Source organism: Macrobrachium nipponense, chromosome 6 (genome assembly GCF_015104395.2).
Source record: "Macrobrachium nipponense isolate FS-2020 chromosome 6, ASM1510439v2, whole genome shotgun sequence".
Classification (NCBI taxonomy): domain Eukaryota; kingdom Metazoa; phylum Arthropoda; class Malacostraca; order Decapoda; family Palaemonidae; genus Macrobrachium; species Macrobrachium nipponense.
This window is the reverse complement of record NC_061108.1, coordinates 20,711,604-20,731,935: the sequence shown is the minus strand read 5'-3', so window position 1 is coordinate 20,731,935 and position 20,332 is coordinate 20,711,604. Positions and strand designations below refer to the sequence as shown.

General features: G+C 37.1%; 1 protein-coding gene across 1 annotated transcript in view; it reads right to left on the bottom strand.

Moving 5' to 3' along the window:
- Window positions 1-20,332, bottom strand: part of LOC135216390 (sodium/hydrogen exchanger 9B2-like) — a gene marked incomplete in the record, with an annotated part of 345,785 nt that overhangs the window by 18,339 nt on the left and 307,114 nt on the right. Inside the window, 2 exon segments of the mRNA XM_064251668.1 lie at window positions 4,046-4,123; window positions 14,632-14,796. Coding sequence (XP_064107738.1) covers window positions 4,046-4,123; window positions 14,632-14,796 — 243 coding nt within the window.

Here is a 20,332-nt window from a genome sequence, read left to right as displayed (position 1 = left end):
TACATCTATTCAGTAGAGCCCTGGATCTCGATGCTAATATGTTCCAGAGTAAGCGACAAGATGTGATTTAGTTGAGATCTGAATGAATTTTTCCCATAAGAAATAACTGAAAATGAATTATTCTGTTCTTGACCACCAGTTATTATCCTAACCTTGCCTTTTTATACAAAACATTACGCATAAATACACATAAATTACAATTAAATGAGGCTTCCCAGGTCCTTATATCACTGCGCCATGTAAGCAGGTTAGGTATACTCAAACACGAGCAATATGCAATAGCTGTGAATTCACGTAATCCAATACATGATGGGCAGCAATGCACGTGACAGTGTTGAGGCCACGCTTACTCCAGCGAGACTGCCCCAGACTCAATTTCTCCCACCCTTAAACACATTTTGGCGGGAATACAAGTAACTTTCATATGCAGCATATGGGAACATACTACAGTGTTAAATAACATACAGTATTCTAATTTTTAAATATATACTGTATTAAAATAACTGTCCTACATATACCCAATGCGGTTATGTTACCGATGGTTGACTGAGCGCCATAGGCTAGGCTAGGTATGTAGTATCTAAGGGGTACGTACAATTATTGTTGCTAACAATAAAACATTGAAAATCAAGCCTGATTATTACGCCAAATTAATAAAATATTAAAAATAAGCTGAATTATGTCTTTTATCATAAACTTACGAAAAATTCCCTAAGTTATGTCACCAGCTAGTGGTGTGAGCAGACATAAACACACCATCATACAGTCTACTGGAATACTGTATACAAAATTACTTTAAAATATCTTTCAATACATGCTATGATACTAAATTTTTTTTTCATAAAATATCCTTGTTAAATAGGGGCACTTTTCATAGCCTCTATATGCTTTATGAATGTTATATTATTGGCAGAGTAACACTCATTGGAAGTCGATTCTCATAAAAGTATTCCTTTAAAATTGGAAAGAATCCTGATATTATGGATAACTGTGAAACTATTTATATTGCAAAACCCTTTGATTTGATTATAAAATACTACCAAAAAATACTGGGAACTACAGATTACGAGCAGCTAAAGTCAAGCACGACTGGGAATTACGAATAATGAGCAGACTGCAAAATGTTCTGGCAGGCAAAAGCACTGTCTGAAACTGACAACAACACACATGCAGCACTTCATTTAATTTACTACATTTATAAATAAAGTAGCTGCAATTCTTAAACCCAGCTTTCTTTCATAAATTAAGTTCCATTCAACAACTAAAGACAGTGATCATATCAATAAAATGAAATCAGCTGATTATTTCAAGAATATAAACAAATCCCGAATGCAAATGGCAGATCGCTCTGCTCATATTATAATTTGATAAGAGGGTAATAATACAATGCAATATGAATAGGTACAGTAAAATGAGGGTTTTATTAAAATTATCGTTATTCTCAATACACAAATATTGTTTGGCTTTAGTTAATGGATATATGTCATTGTAACAACCTAACCAGGGCATCTCTCTCTCTCTCTCTTCTCTCTCTCTCCTCTCTCTGCTCTCTCTCTCGTCTCTCTCTCTCATCTGCTCTCTCTCCTCATCTCTCTCCCTTCCTTCTCTCTTCTTCTCTCTCTCTCTCTCCTTCTTCCTCTCTCTCGGTCTCTTCCTCTTCGTCTCCCCCTCCCTCTCTCTCTCTCATACTAATGATGGTACTCTGTCCTCCATTAAGATACTCCAGGCTTTTTAATTACCGATGAAGCCATTGTAAACCCTTACTGACATAAACAACCGAATCGAGAAACGGCCGATTGCCAAAATTATGTACAGTACCTATAAAAGAAAAAATAACAGAGCAAGAGAAATTGATGTTCAGAACTGGCAAAATCACACTTGATACTTATACAAGCAAGTATTGTGCAAGTTTTAAACCCAACTTTGGTAATTTACAAGAAAAAGTATCTTTAAATTACATCTCTTCTACCAGACAAGTACTAATAGCAATGAAGATATCGATAGTGCTCAATCAGCCAAGATTTTGAGATAAACAATATCAAATGCAAATAACATACAATGACAATGCTTATATTCTGTAATATACATTTCACTTGGTCAAATGATCATTTTCTCTAAAAAAAATTTAGGTTTATAGAGTTTTTCAGTTTTTAGAATTACAGATAGAGATCATACACCTGTATCAAAGTTAGAGCTCACTCATCCTAACATCTAATTATGGTAATTATCTATGGTAATTGCTGTAATTTCAGTTGTTTTGTTTACTACCAAAAGCTGTATTGCTAATGATTCACTTGAATGACCTACGGTTTTTACCATTATTGCAGATGTTTTGTTTACAGTATTGGTAACTAAGACACTCCAAGGGTTAACCTGTCATTGAAAATCTCGGCAGGATTTTAAGATTGTCACACGAATGCCTCTTCCATAATATATTTTCAATACTCTTTTTAAGTTCAAATTGTGGTTCTTACCATTTTCCTCACCAAATGGGCATGGGAACAATGCCACCTAGTGGCAACTGACCGAACCACTTTTGTTTACAAAAAATTCTGTTTTTTTTTAGCTCAGAAGCAAAATTTACTCAAAATTTCGTGTTGAAATCCCATTATTTTGAGTTCTAGTACAGTCAAGGACTGGGTCTTTACTGTACATATTTTATGCTGGATGACAATGCTGTGGTGATTAAAGTTGCTGCTTATGAAATCAGAGTTCTCTCTAAATTCCTAGTTTTTCAACTTAATTTCAATGTCAATGTGATTTTAAAGGCAGGCAACTTGAAGCATTAATCAACCTTAGCTCATTTCTATCGTCGGGATGTAACATAAATGGGTGGACATTTCATTAGAACTGGATGGGTTAACAAATTTTGGTACACATCACATCAAGCCAAGAAACATCTGTCAACTCAGCAATGTAGCAGGCAATATCCTTGTGTTTAGCAAGCAAAACAAAAAGCTGTTGTGAACCATGTGAAAATGCATAAGTATTTAAAAAATTACAAAATAGTAACGTTAATCAAGTGACAATATTATTCATAACATTGTTAAGTTGCCAAATGTCTCCTCAGCTTGTACTAATGTGTACTGAAATTCATGAACCTAAGTGTATACAGGTATTTACTTCTATTGAAAACTCAAGGGCTCATCATCCTCCTCGTCCTTGTTTTATTTTCTAATCTCTTATTTATGTTATCTTCAGAGATGTAGGCTTTCAGGGATATTTGCCACTCTGACTTCTGTTAAATGCTTATCCTTCCTCAGTTACTAACTAACTCCTTATTTAAGACTATCAAGGACTCTTTAATATAATTATAAGACATCCTAGTTCTATCAGAACCTTGGGTTCCTTGCTAATATTTTTCACCAAGAGCACTCTTTGGATCCTAAAGTTCTCAGCAACTCTAGGGCATATAGCAGTTTGTAACTCTTTCTGTGAATGGAAACACATCTAATTTGTATTACAAAGCTGATTTTTCCAGCAAGAAATCAGCCCAGCTGATTTCTCGCAGTTAACAATCTGCACTAAAAAGAGGGGTTCACTTCTGTGGACCTCATTTTGCAATATGCACAAGTGCAGGGTTATCCCCATCTTTCTTTTGTGTGTTAGATAAAATGACAAATTTTCTGGGACATTTGCAAACCATGAAGGTGGGCTATTATGAGTGATGGGTTTGCATAAAAAAAACATTATGATGCACCGAAGGATAATTTCATGTCATAAAAAGACCATTTGGTTTTTAATTGGTGTTGCCACCAAATATTTTGTAAATTCCTTAACTTATATTATTACCTAATTCTATCAGTTATAAAAAATACTGCGCAAAGATTCTCAAACACATATCTAGTATATTTCAAGAGGCCAATTTTACAATTATTTCAGTTTATAACATATTTGGCAGAACCTACCTAAGTACTAATTACAACAGACAAGAATGTGTGTTTGAAATAACAAACATCATTTGGTTGCTCTGAATTTTCCAATTAATCAACATATACATAAATTTTATCATCTTTCCCAGTTCTAAAAATGAAAAATAACTTACTTGTTCTCCTCTTGTAATATCTTCTGCACTACCATTAGTTAAACGGACATGGTCCAAAGCTTTAGACCCTATTGCTGCCTGGAAAAATAAATATTTGTTTTACTAGAATACAAGTTATAAAAGTAATTTCTCTTAACAAAACATTAACAATATAAACAGTACAATAAAAAGTAGATCTAGTATATGAAAAATGTCATTAACAATGTTGTTTCTACAAGTATTGTCTAATAAACTATCATGAAAAAAGACAGAATTAAATGAATTCATCTCAATATCTTTAACATGTGGAAAAGGTCATGGTCTCATTAATATAGATTATCCCTCACAATCGAATGTCTTAATATTTAAAGAAAACTGCAGTGCCCCCTATTTAAACATTTCATTTTGTTGCAGATTTTTTGTGGAATAAATTATTTAATTGTCTGGGGGGAAATTTCAGTAATTTGCAGATTTTTCTTAGGGCTTTACCTCTAAAAATTATCACTAAGCCCAGAAATAGATTTTTCCTACGTCAAAATCCCTTTTTTTGTAGAGCAACACTGTGTACGTATTTACTAATTACTGTATTTTGTCATTAAAATATATGGTATGTATAATGAGAGAGAGAGAATGATGGAAGAAGAAACTTTTAATAAATTTATGGGAGATTGTGAGCACCAACCAAGTTCGTATGAAAAATAATTTTCCTAATAAGTAATAAGTAATGCTAATTTTCAAATAATAATAATAATAATAATAATAATAATAATAATAATAATAGAGTGGTTCAGCTCATCAATGGGCAAGTTAAGCAACATTGGGGCTGGTCAGTCATTGGATGGGTGACCGCTCTCCTTGGGAAAGGATCTTTACCACAATTTCCTCAGTCTACTCAGCTGTAAATGAGTACCTAATCCCAATGGGGTAGGGTCCAGCTATGGGTTAAATAGCAAAACTCAGCAATGATAGAAAGAAATGAAAGATTAAATGACGACAACATAAATGGAACCTCTGGCAACTGAGGAGCTTCGTCCAGCAGCCAGTTATACAGCTGAAATGATGGCGAGGATGGTTAGGTATTTGGAGGTCATCATCCAGCAACTGACCACCACAACTGCAGTAACCAGCAATAAGAGACTGTAGCTACAGAGGCAAACCACCTGACAGAAAGAGAGAATGAGAGAACACCTCATGGGCCTTAGTTATTGCTGCCAAAACTGTCTGGGGCATCTCCATTCTGAACCTTGTCTTTTTTACAAAGTGATTCAGTGTGGAAAGGTCTATCACTGGTCCCCAGTCACCTGTAGCCTTTGGAACCAGGAAAATCTGACTGAAGAAGATTTACTTCTACCACACCCTTGTACGGCACTTTGACACTTCCTCCCGAAGAGCTGAGTACTTCGGAGAGCCTTGAGCATAAGTCAGATTGAGAAGGGGTCTGCTTGAGAGAGGGGGAGGGAAGTCGAAGGGCAGTAGATACCCCATCTGAAGGACATTTTCTACCCACTTCTCTGTTCCATGCAACTGCCATTTGGCCCAATGGCCCGCCAGGCATCCCCCTACCCATGGCAACGGGGAGTGAGAGGCGCCCACTCTACCGATGACTCCCTCTGCCCCTTCCTCTAGTGCCCCTCTTAGCCTTGAAGGAGTGGGATTGAAAGGAACGATGCTATTGTTCTGACTCAGAAGGAGAAGGAGACTGAGAGGTTCTCACTGAGGTCGAACTCATGGTCGACTTGACAGGAGGAGACCGCCTGGTCTGCCATTGTGGAGGGGGAGGAGGACGAAGAAAACGAGCCTCTGACTTGGAAAGCCTCAAGGAGATCCCCGTTTCAGAGAGCCGACAAGGACTCTGAACCTACTGGCGCCAACACCTCTGACAAGGCCGCGTCCCTCCTAGCCAGGAGGAGGTTGGCCCACAACGTCACACTAAGATGGATGTGATATGAAACAACCATAGTCCCAGACTGCAATAGTCTGACAAAGAGGGAAGAACTGACTGAACCTCCCTCAGTGCGATCCGAATCTATCCTGGCTACTGCAGTGGACGACAAGTCCAACCAGGACAGAATGGTAGACAGTAGACGCAGCATACTCCAAAGCCAAGGCCTATTGCACAGAAAACTATGGTCCTTCAGATCTATTACCTGATCCAGGGTCAAACCAGGTTAAAGATGGAACACGTCCAAATTAAGGTGACGAGGCATCAGCTGAACCACATTGGTGGTATAATACTTCCTATGCCGCACGAGGGGAGGAGGAAGGAACTTCAAGGCCCTATTGGAGTGCAGAGAGCCATCACAATCTAAAACCAAGGCGTTAACATGCTGCAAGATAGACTAAGCAGGGGAAGCTCAAACAAGGCTTTGGTATCTTGCCTTGGACCTAGCAAGGCCTCTATATCCATAGGGGTCATAGAAGACCAAGTCTGTGTTCTACCCCAAAGACTACTGAACTCTCGAATTAGATCAATAACCTCTGAGAAGAAAGACAGAAACTCCTGGCTGTCTCTGTCCTCTGATTCTGGCAAAGGAGACCAACAACACGAAGAAGAAGGCCTGGAAGAATCCTCATCCTTCCCTAATGGCACTGTAAAGGCTTCCCTAGGAAGCCAGGCATCATGCCTCCCACTCGGAGTGAGGTCCAGAACCACTGAAGATCCTGAAACAGAGGGCTCCGGAACACGGTTAAGCAAAGGAATATGTATATGGTCTCGAGCCAAATTGTGTACGCGTCATGCAAAGAACTACATGCATGTTCACAGGACGAATCACGTACATGGACGTACGACAAGTCATGTACACGGTCTTGTGATGACACATGAGCACAGTTCCGAGACAGAGAATGATGCCAAAGTGATCGTCCTGAAGGAGACTGATCCCAAAAGTCTTGAACTCTAGAGACTTGGTCTCTGGAAGGCGAAGGAGAAACACGTCCACAGACCCGAGTCGCATCACATTTGTGACTGTCAACCACAACACATTCGCAAAGAAGTATCGTTAGAAGGTGTAGGAGACACTGCCGTAGCAGGCACCTTCGACCTCTTAATCGGAGCCTTAACATCTTTACGACGGACTGGAACTGGTACAGGAGACAGATATTGGAGATGAGGACTATCACTTCCCAGGCCACGTACATATAGTACAGGTATTCTCCTACTTACAATGGGGTTAGGTTCTGATAAACCCATAGTTTGTTGAAAAAATTGTATCTCAAATATAGCCCAGCCTACACTACACAGTACGTATACCTTTACACATATGCAATAGCAATTATCATTATCAGCTAATTTTGATGGTGCAATGCAGATTAACTTATGATAATTCAGTACAGTGTAATTGAAAAACACTGACAAGAGTTAGCCTTGCGTACACTGTGGTATATCATATACGGTAGCCTAGCCTACAGTGTAGTAGTATATTCTACACATATAAGGTATAATTATTAATACTATCAGCTACTTCTACATGTTCAATGTAGATTGACTTATGATAATTAAGTACAAAAAAATTTAATAATAAGAACAAGAATCAGCCTGTACTGTAAGGGGTACTCACCAAGATTCAGTCTGTTGTCAGCATAAGTAAACGGTGTCAGGCTGTTCATGGCTACGTGTACTAAAAATCGGAAGAAGAGGAGGATGATAAAATTGCTGGATCATCAACTCGCTTCTCTTCATAGTAATTCTTTTTCTGTTAGTTCAGGTGTCTCATGGAAATAACTGTTACAAGACGTAGAGGATCGAGGCTCATGTGGGGGAGGGTAGGGCTGGGGGAAGGTGATGACACTGGAACCGTTCTCTCAAAGAAATAATCCAGTGTAGGTTGCACAGTGTGTTTTTTTCTCTTCGTAAATTACTACATAACATGCAACATTGTCTGGATGTCCAGTCTGAGCTTTATCAAACCGTTCCTCGTCCTCATCCATTTCACTTATTGTAGGAAAAATAACCTCCCCTTCAAAATTCTGCTGATTCTCGACAATGCTCCTGGCCACCCTCAGTACATTGGAGATATTAACGAGAACGTAGAAGTTGTGTTTCTGCCACCAAACACAACTTCTCTCATACAACCCATGGATCAGGGCACTATGGCTACATTCAAGGCATATTATCTTCGGAACAGATTTGTACAGGCTGTTCAGGCTACGGATAATGAGGAGAAAGATCTCAGAACTTTCTGGAAAGAATTCAGTGTTCTGAACTCCATTATGAATATTGGAAGGGCATGGAAGAGGTAAAGAAAGAGTGTATGAATGGGGTTTGGAAAAATCTGCTAAAAGTGTATGTGGACTCATTTAAAGATTTTGATCAGAATGAAGTTGTGGAAATTAATAGAGATCTTGACACTTAGGAAAAGTTTAGATTTAGAAATTGATGAGAAGGATATCCAAGAAATTGTAGATGTGCAAGACATAGAGCTAATGGCAGGAGATTTAACTGCACTTGCAGAAGAGAGAAAAAGAGCAGAAGAAGAAGAAGAAATTTTAAAAGATCGGGAGTGAACGTTGGCAAAAAAACTGGCAGAGGCATTTGCTTTATTTGAACAAGGACTGAAACTTTTAAGTGAAATGGATGAGGACGAGAAACGGTTTGATAAAGTTCAGACTCGACATCCAGACAATGTTGCATGTTATTTAGTAATTTACGAAGAGAAAAAAACACACTGTGCAACCTACACTGGATTATTTCTTTGAGAGAACGGTTCCAGTGTCATCACCTTCCCCCAGCCCTACCCTCCCCCACATGAGCCTCGATCCTCTACGTCTTGTAACAGTTATTTCCATGAGACACCTGAACTAACAGAAAAAAAATTACTATGCAGCTTCCACATCGTATACGTACGAGTTGTCAGATGCCACAGATTCCTCGGTTTACAAACTTTGATTGTTTTTAACCGGTTTCCAGCTGGCAAAAGATTATCCTTTTGTTAAGACTGAAGGTTTGTTCCACATATGAACAAAGTGTACCATTAGAAACAGTATAATACACAGTGAGAAAGTGATAGACTCCTAAGGAGGCAGGATGCAACCCAGAGCCCCAGACTATAAAAACCATCCAGTCAAATTGGATAACAGTGAAAGTAAAAAAAATAATAAATAAATACACATACTATAATTACATCTTGTATGTAAAATTTTAAACAAACGAACTGATTATATATCAGTTTAGTCAGAGTTATTTCATTTTTATTGTTATTGTTATTTTCTGCCCTGTCAAAATATGATGGATGTCCTATGTATGGGCAGCATATGATTGATTTTAGAAGGTGTCTATTGATGTATTTAAGTTGTGTTGTGACATCATAGGAAGTGATGTCATAGAAGACAAGACGGCGGCGGCGTCTGGTGAAGGTAAACAATGACAAGGGCCTGAGGAAACACATGCGTGGGCTGTATGGTTGGCAGGAGAGAGCTCTCTGTCAGATAAGAGTTATTGGGCTGCAAGTCTTGTTGGGGTGTTGTTCGAAGGTTTAAACTGGAGTATACTGTGATCAGAGAAGGTGTACAAGTGGGTAGATTAAGCTAGAAAAATATTTACACGAATATCATTCCCAATCTTTTCCCAAAAGCTTTGAAGCTTTGCCAATTATCTGACTATAAAGGGTAGAAAATGTTGCTGACTTGGTCAAATATGTAGTATGTTACACATGGTAGTTAATAAAATAGCTACAAATACTGAAAAATCTCTCTCTCTCACACTCACATATATATTTTAAGAGTAAAATGTTTAAGATGACTTTGAAATATCAATAATACATTTGGTATTTTACATTTCAAAAAAGGAAGTTACAAGTGTTTTAGAAGGGGTGGTCAACTATTTGCGTAAACCAAGAACTTACTGTAGTAAATAGTACTCATTATTTTTGGAAGGGGTTGTTAACTATTCGGGATACCATGAAATTACTGTAGTAAATACTAATTTTTTTTATCATAAATGCATTTGTACATAATCACGGAAATACTAACATGGTGTGACAAGCCTAGTAGTATTCTGTTTGGAGGTATGTATCCCATCAATTTAAAGTACCCATGTATTTTAGATATGCTCCATACAGTATTACTATCCTAAAATACATACCTGCACAGTAAATATAATTTCAAAATCATCTTACAACACAGGAAAGTATACATAAAATGTACGCCCAGTGCATTACAGTATGAGCAGAACAATGTGCAAATTTACGTAGGCCAGAGGAAACATACATTTCTGAATGATAGGGGGAAGCTTAAGAGTAACAGTAGTAAGAAAGTACTGTAATGTAAGATTACTTTAGGTGTTTTGGGATGATAATTTGGGTTGTATTTTGTTTGAAAAATTATTTTGTTTTAGTATGATAATTTAAGGTATATTTTGTATGAACTATCAAATTAAGCAGTGAAATGTTAAATTAGGCAGTTATAAGAGTTTTAGTTTAAAGGGTGTAAGGTATTTGACAGTTAAAAGCCAGTTAATAGCATTTTTAGTGGGGATTTTTGTATTTCCACTGTAGGTTCCAGAACCTATTCCTGCGTAAAAATGAGGGAGCACTGCATATTAACCCTTAAACGCCGACTGGACGTATTTTACGTCGACATTTTTTGTCTCTCGGGTGCCGACTGGACGTATTTTACGTCGACATACAAAAGTTTTTTTAAAAATTTGCGGAAAAATACTTTTAGGCCTACCAGCCAAAAACTCTTGAATCACGCGCCTTGGGGGATGCTGGGAGTTCACGGATCAAGGTGTTGTTTTGTTTACAATCGTTACGCAGGTGCGCAAGCGCGAATTTCTTTCTTGCCGCACTAAAAAGTATCTGTGACACATCTCGGAAATTATTTCGTCACTTTGACATAATTTTTGTACCATTTTAAATTAGCCGTTACATATATGAAAATGTGCGCATTTTTATGAAGAATACAACAAAAAAATACTCATGATTGTAGCTTTTATCAGTTTTGAGATATTTTCATATAAATAACGATAAGTGCCAAAATTTCAACCTTCGGTCAACTTTGACTCTATTGAAATGGTCGAAAAACGCAATTGTAAGCTAAAACTCTAATATTTTAGTAATATTCAATCATTTAACTTAATTTTGCAACTAATTGGAAGTCTCTAGCACAATATTTCGATTTATGGTGAATTTATGAAAAAACTTTTTCCTTACGTCCGCGCGGTAACTCTTCCGAAAAAATCATACATGCGATTGTGGTAATGTTTGCACCATTTTAAATTAGCCGTTACATAAAGTTTTATATATAAAAATGTGTGCAATTTCATGCACAATACAACTCAAAACAACCCATGGTTGTAGCTTTTATCAATTTTGAAATATTTTCATATTAAAAATGATAAGTGACAAATTTTCAACCTTCGGTCAACTTTGACTCTACCGAAATGGTCGAAAAACGCAATTGTAAGCTAAACCGCTTATATTCTAGTAATATTCAAGCATTTACCTTCAGTTTGCAACAAATTGAAGTCTCTAGCACAATATTTTGATTTATGGTGAGTTTATGAAAAAAATAAAACATTTTCTTTACGTCCGCGCGGTAACTCTTCCGAAAAAAAATCATACGTGCGATTGTGGTAATGTTTTGCACCATTTTAAATTAACCGTTACATAAATTTTAATATATGAAAATGTGCGAAATTTCATGTAGAATACAACAAAAAATAATTGAAGGTTGTAGCTTTTCTCATTTTTAAAATATTTCCATATAAATCACGATAAATAGAAAAAAAAACCACGTTCGGTCAACGTTTGAGCTCTACCTCCCGAAATATGGTTCGAAAAGCACGCAATTGTAAAAGCTTAAAATAACCCGTTCTTACAGCCTAGTATATTCAGTCATTTATCTTCATCTTGAAACGAATTCGAAGTCTCTAGCACAATATTTAGATTTATGGTGAATTTAAAAAAAAATCTTTCCTTCCCTCCGCGCGCGGATTCTCCGCCACAAATCTCCGAAATGCGTACGTTCCATTCTCGGAATATTTGCTCCGTTTCATATTAGGCATTTCATAGAGTTTTATATATGAAAATTCGTGCGCATTTCATGTAAAATAAAACGAAAAAATTTTGAAGGTTGTAGCTTTTCTTATTTCTGAAATAATTGCATATAAAAATATATATATATAAAAAATTCGACATTCGGTCAAATTTAACTAGTCAGATATGGTCGAAAACTGCATTTGTAAGCTAATATTCTTACAGTATAGTAATATTCAATCATTTGTCTTCATTTTGAAAGAAATTGGAAGTCTCTAGGACAATATTTAGATTTATGGTGAATTTTGAAAAAATGAATTTGAAAAAATATTGTCCGTCCGTGCGTTACGAATTCATGCATTATTTTGTGATAATATTTTCTCTGTGTTGCTTTTATCGTTTTACGATGTGTTATATACAAAATACCAAAAGATCGCAATTTAGTGTACATTACAATGAAAAAAGAAGTAACTCGTTACCTTTAACCGTTTTGCGCACAGCGCGATTTGAATACAATTATATATGAAATTTTGTTTTTGCGCTATCATATATCGCATTATTTATATATGATAATGATAATTTTTTTCATTTCTGATGGTTGCATACTAAACTTCAGCCAATGACAAAAAAAGGAGCCAAAAATGAACTCTTAATCTTGGAAACTAAGCGCGCTGTGATTTTCTGAAAAAAATATTTTTTCCGCTTCCGCTCTCACTCTGAAACACTTCCGGCACACGGGAGACATTTTTTTTTTACCGCTTCGGCGTTTAAGGGTTAAGTGGGTAATTTTCATCCCACATTAACATTAAATGTCCCATCTATCTTTGAGAGGATAAATCTTCTAATATACTTCTGAAGCCTTAAAGAACTCGCACTTTAAATGAATCCATTTGAACTTGTGCCCAAAATATTTTGAGAAAAAAAATGCTAACAGCACTAAAATACTGCTACCAATAAGGTCATGATTTGCAGCTGTTCAAGCATACATCTCATTAGCGTCCCAAAAGCAGTAATCTGCCTCACTTTATCTGTCACTGACCTATGTCACACATTGGTCTACCAAGTGAGCCTGACTAAAGTGATAACTGAAACTTCCAGGATGCACAGCAAAAGAATGACAACCAAATGTCATAATGCTTCTGCAAAAATTTTAACACAAACACAACCTTGACAATAAATGAAAATGTTCTAACAGTGTTAAAAAAGATAAATGAGATCATGCACAAATGACCGTCATTCAACTACTCCATCTCAAGAGTTGGATTAGCTCTATATGCTGGGAATGGGGACTTTAGCTTATATGAAGAAGTCTTGCATCATTATTGTACCTTAATTGTTTTGAAGGTTTTGCTATTTGCAACAAACCCCTTTGCAGGTGCCTCAAGTCTGGCCAGGATACCTGTTGAGTTGTTGAACCCTGTCAAACATTCATTGGCCTTATAATAGACTTTCTGTCCCCACCAAGAATTGTTCTCTGGCTTTCTGGAACTCCTCATGGATGTCATGGTTTCTTCAGGACAACGCTTTCTCCTACAGGTCTCATTTCTGGAAACTTCATCATCGCCCTCAGTCACTGGTCTTCATGCGAGATTATTTACCAAAAATTCAGTGAGTGAGAACTGGACAGAATTCATGGTCCAAGTTATGACATGCCTACTCTCTCTTTTCTGTCCAGAACCTCATACTGCCTGTCCTCAGTATCCTTTTCAGCAGGCCCTGTTCAATGGAATGATCAATGCCTCTCAAACTTTTCTACTTCAGTAGTATTCTGTTCCTAGATTTTCAGTGGACCTCCAAGCTGGGGGCTTGACTTTGGTTCTCCACTGCCTCCCTAGTTGATCTTACCTCTGTCAAATGTCACTTTTCTGGACCTTTCAAGCTATGCTTTGGATTATCTTGAACTGCACCCAATATGTGGGTATCTTCCATGCCTTTCATGAGATTTCCTCTGTGTAGCTGTAAGCATCCAGCACTGTTAATGACTATCTGAAGAAGAATGAGTTGGTATAAGAACTAGCTTTTTGGCCACTTTACTGGTATGATTCCAGGATTTCTCATTCCTCAAGGTATATCTTTTTGTGATGCTGTATCCCTCACTCACACCCTCTTCTCAAGTCTTGTCTGTTCTGTCAAGTCAATCTGCATCTCTTCCAAGCAATATCCCCTCCAACTGCAGCACTTAGATTGCAATATCTAACAACTTCCCGAAGACAATAGATTCTTTGTGTCTCCAATTTGTGGTAAATAAATACTAAGAACAAATACATTATTTCTTCTTAACCTTAACAATTCTTGATTGATTTTATACCACTTCTATTAGTCTTCTGCCATTTCATTTTGCAAGAGTGTGTCAATTAATTTCTTTTTCTGTAAAATTTGACACTGTTTTCTTCATGCACTTGCAAAATAGGTTCAAGTAAGGCAATTTTCTGTACTTTGTATAAATAAATAAAAATGTACCATTTCTAAAACACAACACAACTTCTCTGATATAATTACAAAGAAATCTAATTATAATAAATAATAACTTGAAAATGTAAAGCTCATACAGCAAATTATAATCAAACTGTTATCTAAATGGCATGAAATTACCTTTTCATGAAAACCTAATAAAATATGTCATATTGCACCTACTTGAACAGTTGCTTTAGGGAGCCAGGCAATGGCAATAAAGAGACGTTCCCAAATATTAAATTCTCCCCCCATCACAACAAAAAATGATGTAATAACTCGTAATGTTAGGCAAATCAGCAGCATCAGCAGACCCCATCCAATTGTGTCAGGGTTAATAGCAACAACCTGAAAACAGTAATATTTTAAAAAATTAGCATTAGTTGATCACAATAAATAGCATTAATGATAAACACATTTTCGATTAATGATGAACATTTTAAAGTTTATTCTATATGGTATATTAACAGGCACATATTCTCAAACAAGACACACTCAAAGAGAATGCAGTATACAATTGACCCATCCCCGGTATTCACGGAGGATACGTGCCACAACCCCGAGAATATCTAAAATCCACAAACACTTGACACCCCTCTAAAAATGCTTATAACTGTCAATATTTTGATAGTTTGAACACCAAAAAAACCCTCCAAAAATGCTTATACCTGTGTATTTTAATAGTTTTATCAAAAGGAATGCATTAAAATAAAATGAAAACACTGTAATTAGTGCATATTTCTCTATGAAAAATACATACTGTGAATAGGCAAATTTTAAGCTAATGTGGATATATATTGCACAGAAAAATCTAAGAAGAGCGAATAGGCAGGGGTCCATTGTAATACTAAATAGTAGAATACATATGCTAACAAGCAAAATAATACAATTTAGCCACCTAACATCACTGAATAAATTAATACTTAAAGTCGCACCTCTCAAAGAATATAAAAATTATAACAGTGCGATCAAAGTTTAATTCATATGAAATTACATTACCCAACTGACTCAAAAACCCATTCAACTCAATTTGTGCTCACTAACAAAAATTAAATACAAAAAGGGGAAACCTCAGTGTCTCAGATTATGCAATGAAATGCAAGTACTACACTTCTATGATACAAATCTATAATGAATGTCAATATGCATAAGAGTTAGTATTGAAGTTAATTATTCTTATTACAAGAATAATATTCTAATAGCTTATACCTAAGTGAGGAAGTGAAGAACTAACGTGGAAAGAAATACATGGAAATGTTCTAAAATTGAGAAAAAATAAATAAACAGTTAATGTGAAAGTTTCTGAAACATTAAAAACTAACTAAGTATAGCTGACACCAAAACAAGCATTACTATGAACATATAATCTGGACAATGGCAAACTAACAGTAAAAATTTACATATTTGCAAATTAACCAGCAAAAACTTTTTTTGAATAATGTTGATGTTTCATAAGTACAATCTTCATGGTTGACTAATGGATAATGATCGCCCAAGAGACGAAGAAATTCTTGGAATATTCATGGCTATAGGGAAGTCTTCGTAGAAGTTAGTCCAGGATGAAACTACTGCTAAGGGAAAGCCAACTTTCATGGAACACTTCTTAGTAAGATAGCTTTTTAGTATTTTCAATGCAAATTTACTTTTGGTTTGTATGTGTACTTTTCCATTCAAGTACGTATCAAAGATTAAAGCTAAGAACTTTACAGTTTAGCTGACAGATATAAGACTTCCCTTTTTTACTTCAGTGCCATAGCTGTTGATCCCTCTGATGGTTTTTCTTTTATAAAACAAGACTATTTTTCTAATCTGCAGAAAATTGAAAGCCTAGTGAAGAGGCCAAAAACCATATACGTAAAAATTCTTTTTAACTTAAACTGACTTGTGATACTGTTTATTGCAAGGAAGAACAATTTGACACTCAAATCCCCATGAGATAACATTAAGTTTATAATTATTTGTGTTGGACAGGTATGTCCATTTCAGCATTTGATTTGTGGGAAGCTCTGTCATGTGGGAATGGGTGTTTTTTCAGGAAAAAAAAACTTGATATGGTGATGTTAACATTTTTTCCCCATTAGTTTGCATTTTGGAAAACTGTAAACGCACCATGCTGATGGATGTTAACCTAGCCCAAAGCAATCCTTTGAGACATGATTAGAACACTGAGAAAAAGTGATCGGGGCATGAAAATGATGTGTTGCTTTGCATGGGTGGAAACTGAGGTGTCAGGTGATAGATATCCGATCTAGTTTTGATCAGGTCTTATGGGTGGGTCACACGACCATTCGTATGTATGTGTGTCAGTGTGTGTGTTTCCTAATTGGAAGATGATGTATAATTTGGCACATAGAGCACAAACCACCAGGTGCAATGGACCTATTTTATGTGTGCACTTAACTACTGCTGAAGGGGTAAGCAAACTTATATATTATAACCCAAAAGCGTATTTTTTATCTTTGGACATTTGTTTCCTAGTTTTCTCTTTAATATATAACTTTGTTCCAGGATATTTATATTTGCTTTGATTTTTGCATTTGTTCTGTGCATTGATTTTTTTATAATCTTTTTTTATCATCATGCCATTTATTTTCTGTGTACAGGCAGTCACCGGTTATCGGTGGGGGTTCTGTTCCGAGGGCTTGATGATAAGCGAAAATCGCTGATAACTGAAAATCGGCAATTTGTGGTGCTGCTAACCAGTTAATAGTGCCTCTGTTAGGTATGTATCTGTGCCAATAACTGGAAATCGGCGCATTATAGCGCCGGAAATTCCCATCTCCTCCTACAAAGTCTTTTAATGAAGGGATGGAGAAGTGTTCGAATTTTAGGTATGGCACTATAGGAATCTGGGTCTTGGCCATGAAGTCCGGGACAAATTCCAGTGAGATGGAAGACTGCCTGACAGCATGCATGATGTTGTATGACAAGCCATGTAGCTCTGCCACTCTTTTGGCCAATGCAACAGAGAAGTGGAATATGGTTATTACCTTCTTCTTTCCCACTGTTATGCCTACATTAAGGGGTCGGTTGCCTGATGCGCCTTCACTGCCTTCTATCAAAGGCCTCATCATCCTCCACCAAACCTCTTCTCTCCATATCTTCCTTCACTTTATCTCACCATCTAATTCCCTGTCTCCAACTTGATCTCCTTCCTCTAACATGTTCCTTCCAAGCCTTCTTCTCACTCCCTCCTCATCATCCATCCTCAACACATACCCATACCCCCTCAATTGTGACTCTCTTATTAACTGTAATATTTACTAATCCTGCCCTTTTTCTTATTTTAACATTTTCCAATATCTCTTGCAGTGATATTCCCATAATCCACCTCAGCATTCTCATCTCTGTTCTCTCAAGTTTTACTTCCTCTTTACTTCTTTGAGCCCAAGTTTCCGATCCATACATTAACACTGGTCTTATCACTCTGCAATAGATCTTGACTTTTAGCTTGATTGGCATTTTCTTATCACATACTACTCCAGCTACCTCTCTACATTTCCCCCATGCAGCTTTTATCCTACTGTCAACTTCAGCCTCACATCCTCCCTCTTGGCTTAGCCAATTAGATCCTAAGTACTTAAACTTTTCTTTTATAATCAAGCCTCTTCTTTCTTGCATTACTATTCTGCCTCTATCTTCTCTACTGCTCACCAAAACCTCTGTTTTATTCACATTCACCTCTAAGACACCCCTCTCTAAAGACTCCTGCCACTCTCCAACCTTTCTTTGTAGGTCTTCCTCATTTTCAGCAGTAATCACCAGATCATCGGTGTACAATTCATGGGCTTAATGCTGAACCCTGGTGTAATCCAACACTAACTTCAAAAGCTTTCTGCTTCCCCAAATGCTGTTATTACTTTTGTGCTCTTCTTTGATATATCATCTCGACCAGCCAAACCAACTTTTCTGGAACTTTCCTCTTCCTCAAACACCAAAAACATAACTTCTCTTTGGATTCTATCGTGTGCTTTCTCCAGGTCTATAAATGCAAATTAGAGCTCTTGGTTTCCCTCTAGCCTCTTTTCCTGTAGCTGTCCTACTATGAAGATGGCATCCACCGTCCCTCTTCCTCTCATGAATCCATACTACAGTTTCCTGATCTTTACAATCTCTCTTAATATCTCATCCAGTATCCTCTAAAACTTTCAATTCATGCTTTGTTAGTTCAATACGGAGCATGGATTGAAAGTTTTAGAAAGGATACTGGATGAGAGATTAAGAGGTCCCTATCTGATGCTTTCTTGAGAGGAAGGGGAAGACTTTGATAACATCCCACTCAAGAGACCCAATTCTCTTTTGGGGGCATGTCTTCTTGTAGTGTTTGATGACAGTGGATAATTTCCAGGCATCTGAAAAGTTTATCTCCTTTGGCCTGAAGACAAGGGCCACAGCAGCTCTGTAGCCTTTCCCTACAGTGATGGAAAGTCTTCTCCTCCCAGAAAGTCCGGTACATCCTGCATAGTTTCCTCCAGTGGATTGTAGTCCCTCTCATGGTACTAATTGCAGAGGACCGTCCATTTACCTGGTAAACTCCGTTGGATGAGGGCAGCAGGGTATCGATGAATGCTTTGCAGACTGCACCCAAAAACCCCTCCTTAGCATGACCTGCTGGACAGTCTCAAACCATGAAGTCAGAGGGAGCTTACCACTGGTTGGTACCTCATGATGTGCTCCTTAACCAGAAAATCAGGGCCTTCAATAGGTCTGTATACCACTCTGCTTGCAGCTGCAGGAGAACCACCAATATCATCCTAAGTCCCTGGGAGATGAAGAACCTGTTGATGACCTTCCTCACTAACTGAATAGCTAACTACAAGGAATCATCAGCACGCTGTCTCAAATTATAGGGTTCCCTCACTGTCTGCTCTGATGCCACTTGCTAAGGAGACAGCCAAACTTCTGAATGAAGAGGATCGAGGTGCTGCACTGCTGGACCCTCCACTGTTATAGCCCATGGCCTTGGTCTTGTCTGAGGGGTGCACCTCTGGCAGGGCACACAGTGGAGTGGACTGGTCTGGTCTCTCTTGTCACTGTTCTGTATATAGCTTTGGATAGGAGACTTCAAGTCAACACATGTAACTTCATGGATATCCAATTATCTTTGATTAAATACCCTTTTTGCTTCTCTATCAGCATTTTCATTACCTTAGATCCCCACATGAGCAAGAACCCAGTAGAACAAAATAGATTTGTACTTTTTTGAAATCTGAAAAAGCCACTCATGAGCTTTGAGAATCAAAGTATGGGATGAACTGAGACTACTGTATTTAGACTTTCCAAAACACTTCTGGAATCCAAATATATTACAAATGATTTTTGTTGGTGCGATCACCAAAGCTAATGCTTTATTAAATGCAAAAAGTTTTGCTGTATATACCGAAGCTGAAGGAAGTAGCCTTGCAGCAACATAAGAATCTTCTGTATAAATCTTATATGCACCATCATGGGTTACATTGTGTTCTAAATATAACTTCTTGATTATTTCATCTGTAAGATTCTTTTTAGCCATTTTTTTTACAAACTTTTGCCTTAGGGATAACCCATGGGTGAATCTGGAGGCAACCAACTGTGAAATATTCTGATTTTTTTACTTGTCATTATTTATGTCTTGACATAGCCTTTTATCTGGAAAGGACAGACAACCTTGGTTTACAGTTTTTGTTGTCAAGTTGGCAAATGACCTTATTTGAAGGATTTTCAGTACTGCTTTTAATTTACACTAAGTAATGGAGACCTAGTTCCTCCCATCATAGGCCACGTGGCAGTTGATGGGTATCTACATAAAGACTTTCGACAGGGGATGTTCGGAATGCACTGGAACAAATTTGTAACCCTGTGTTATGGAGAACATTCACAAAAGCATGATCAATGATGTGTGCAG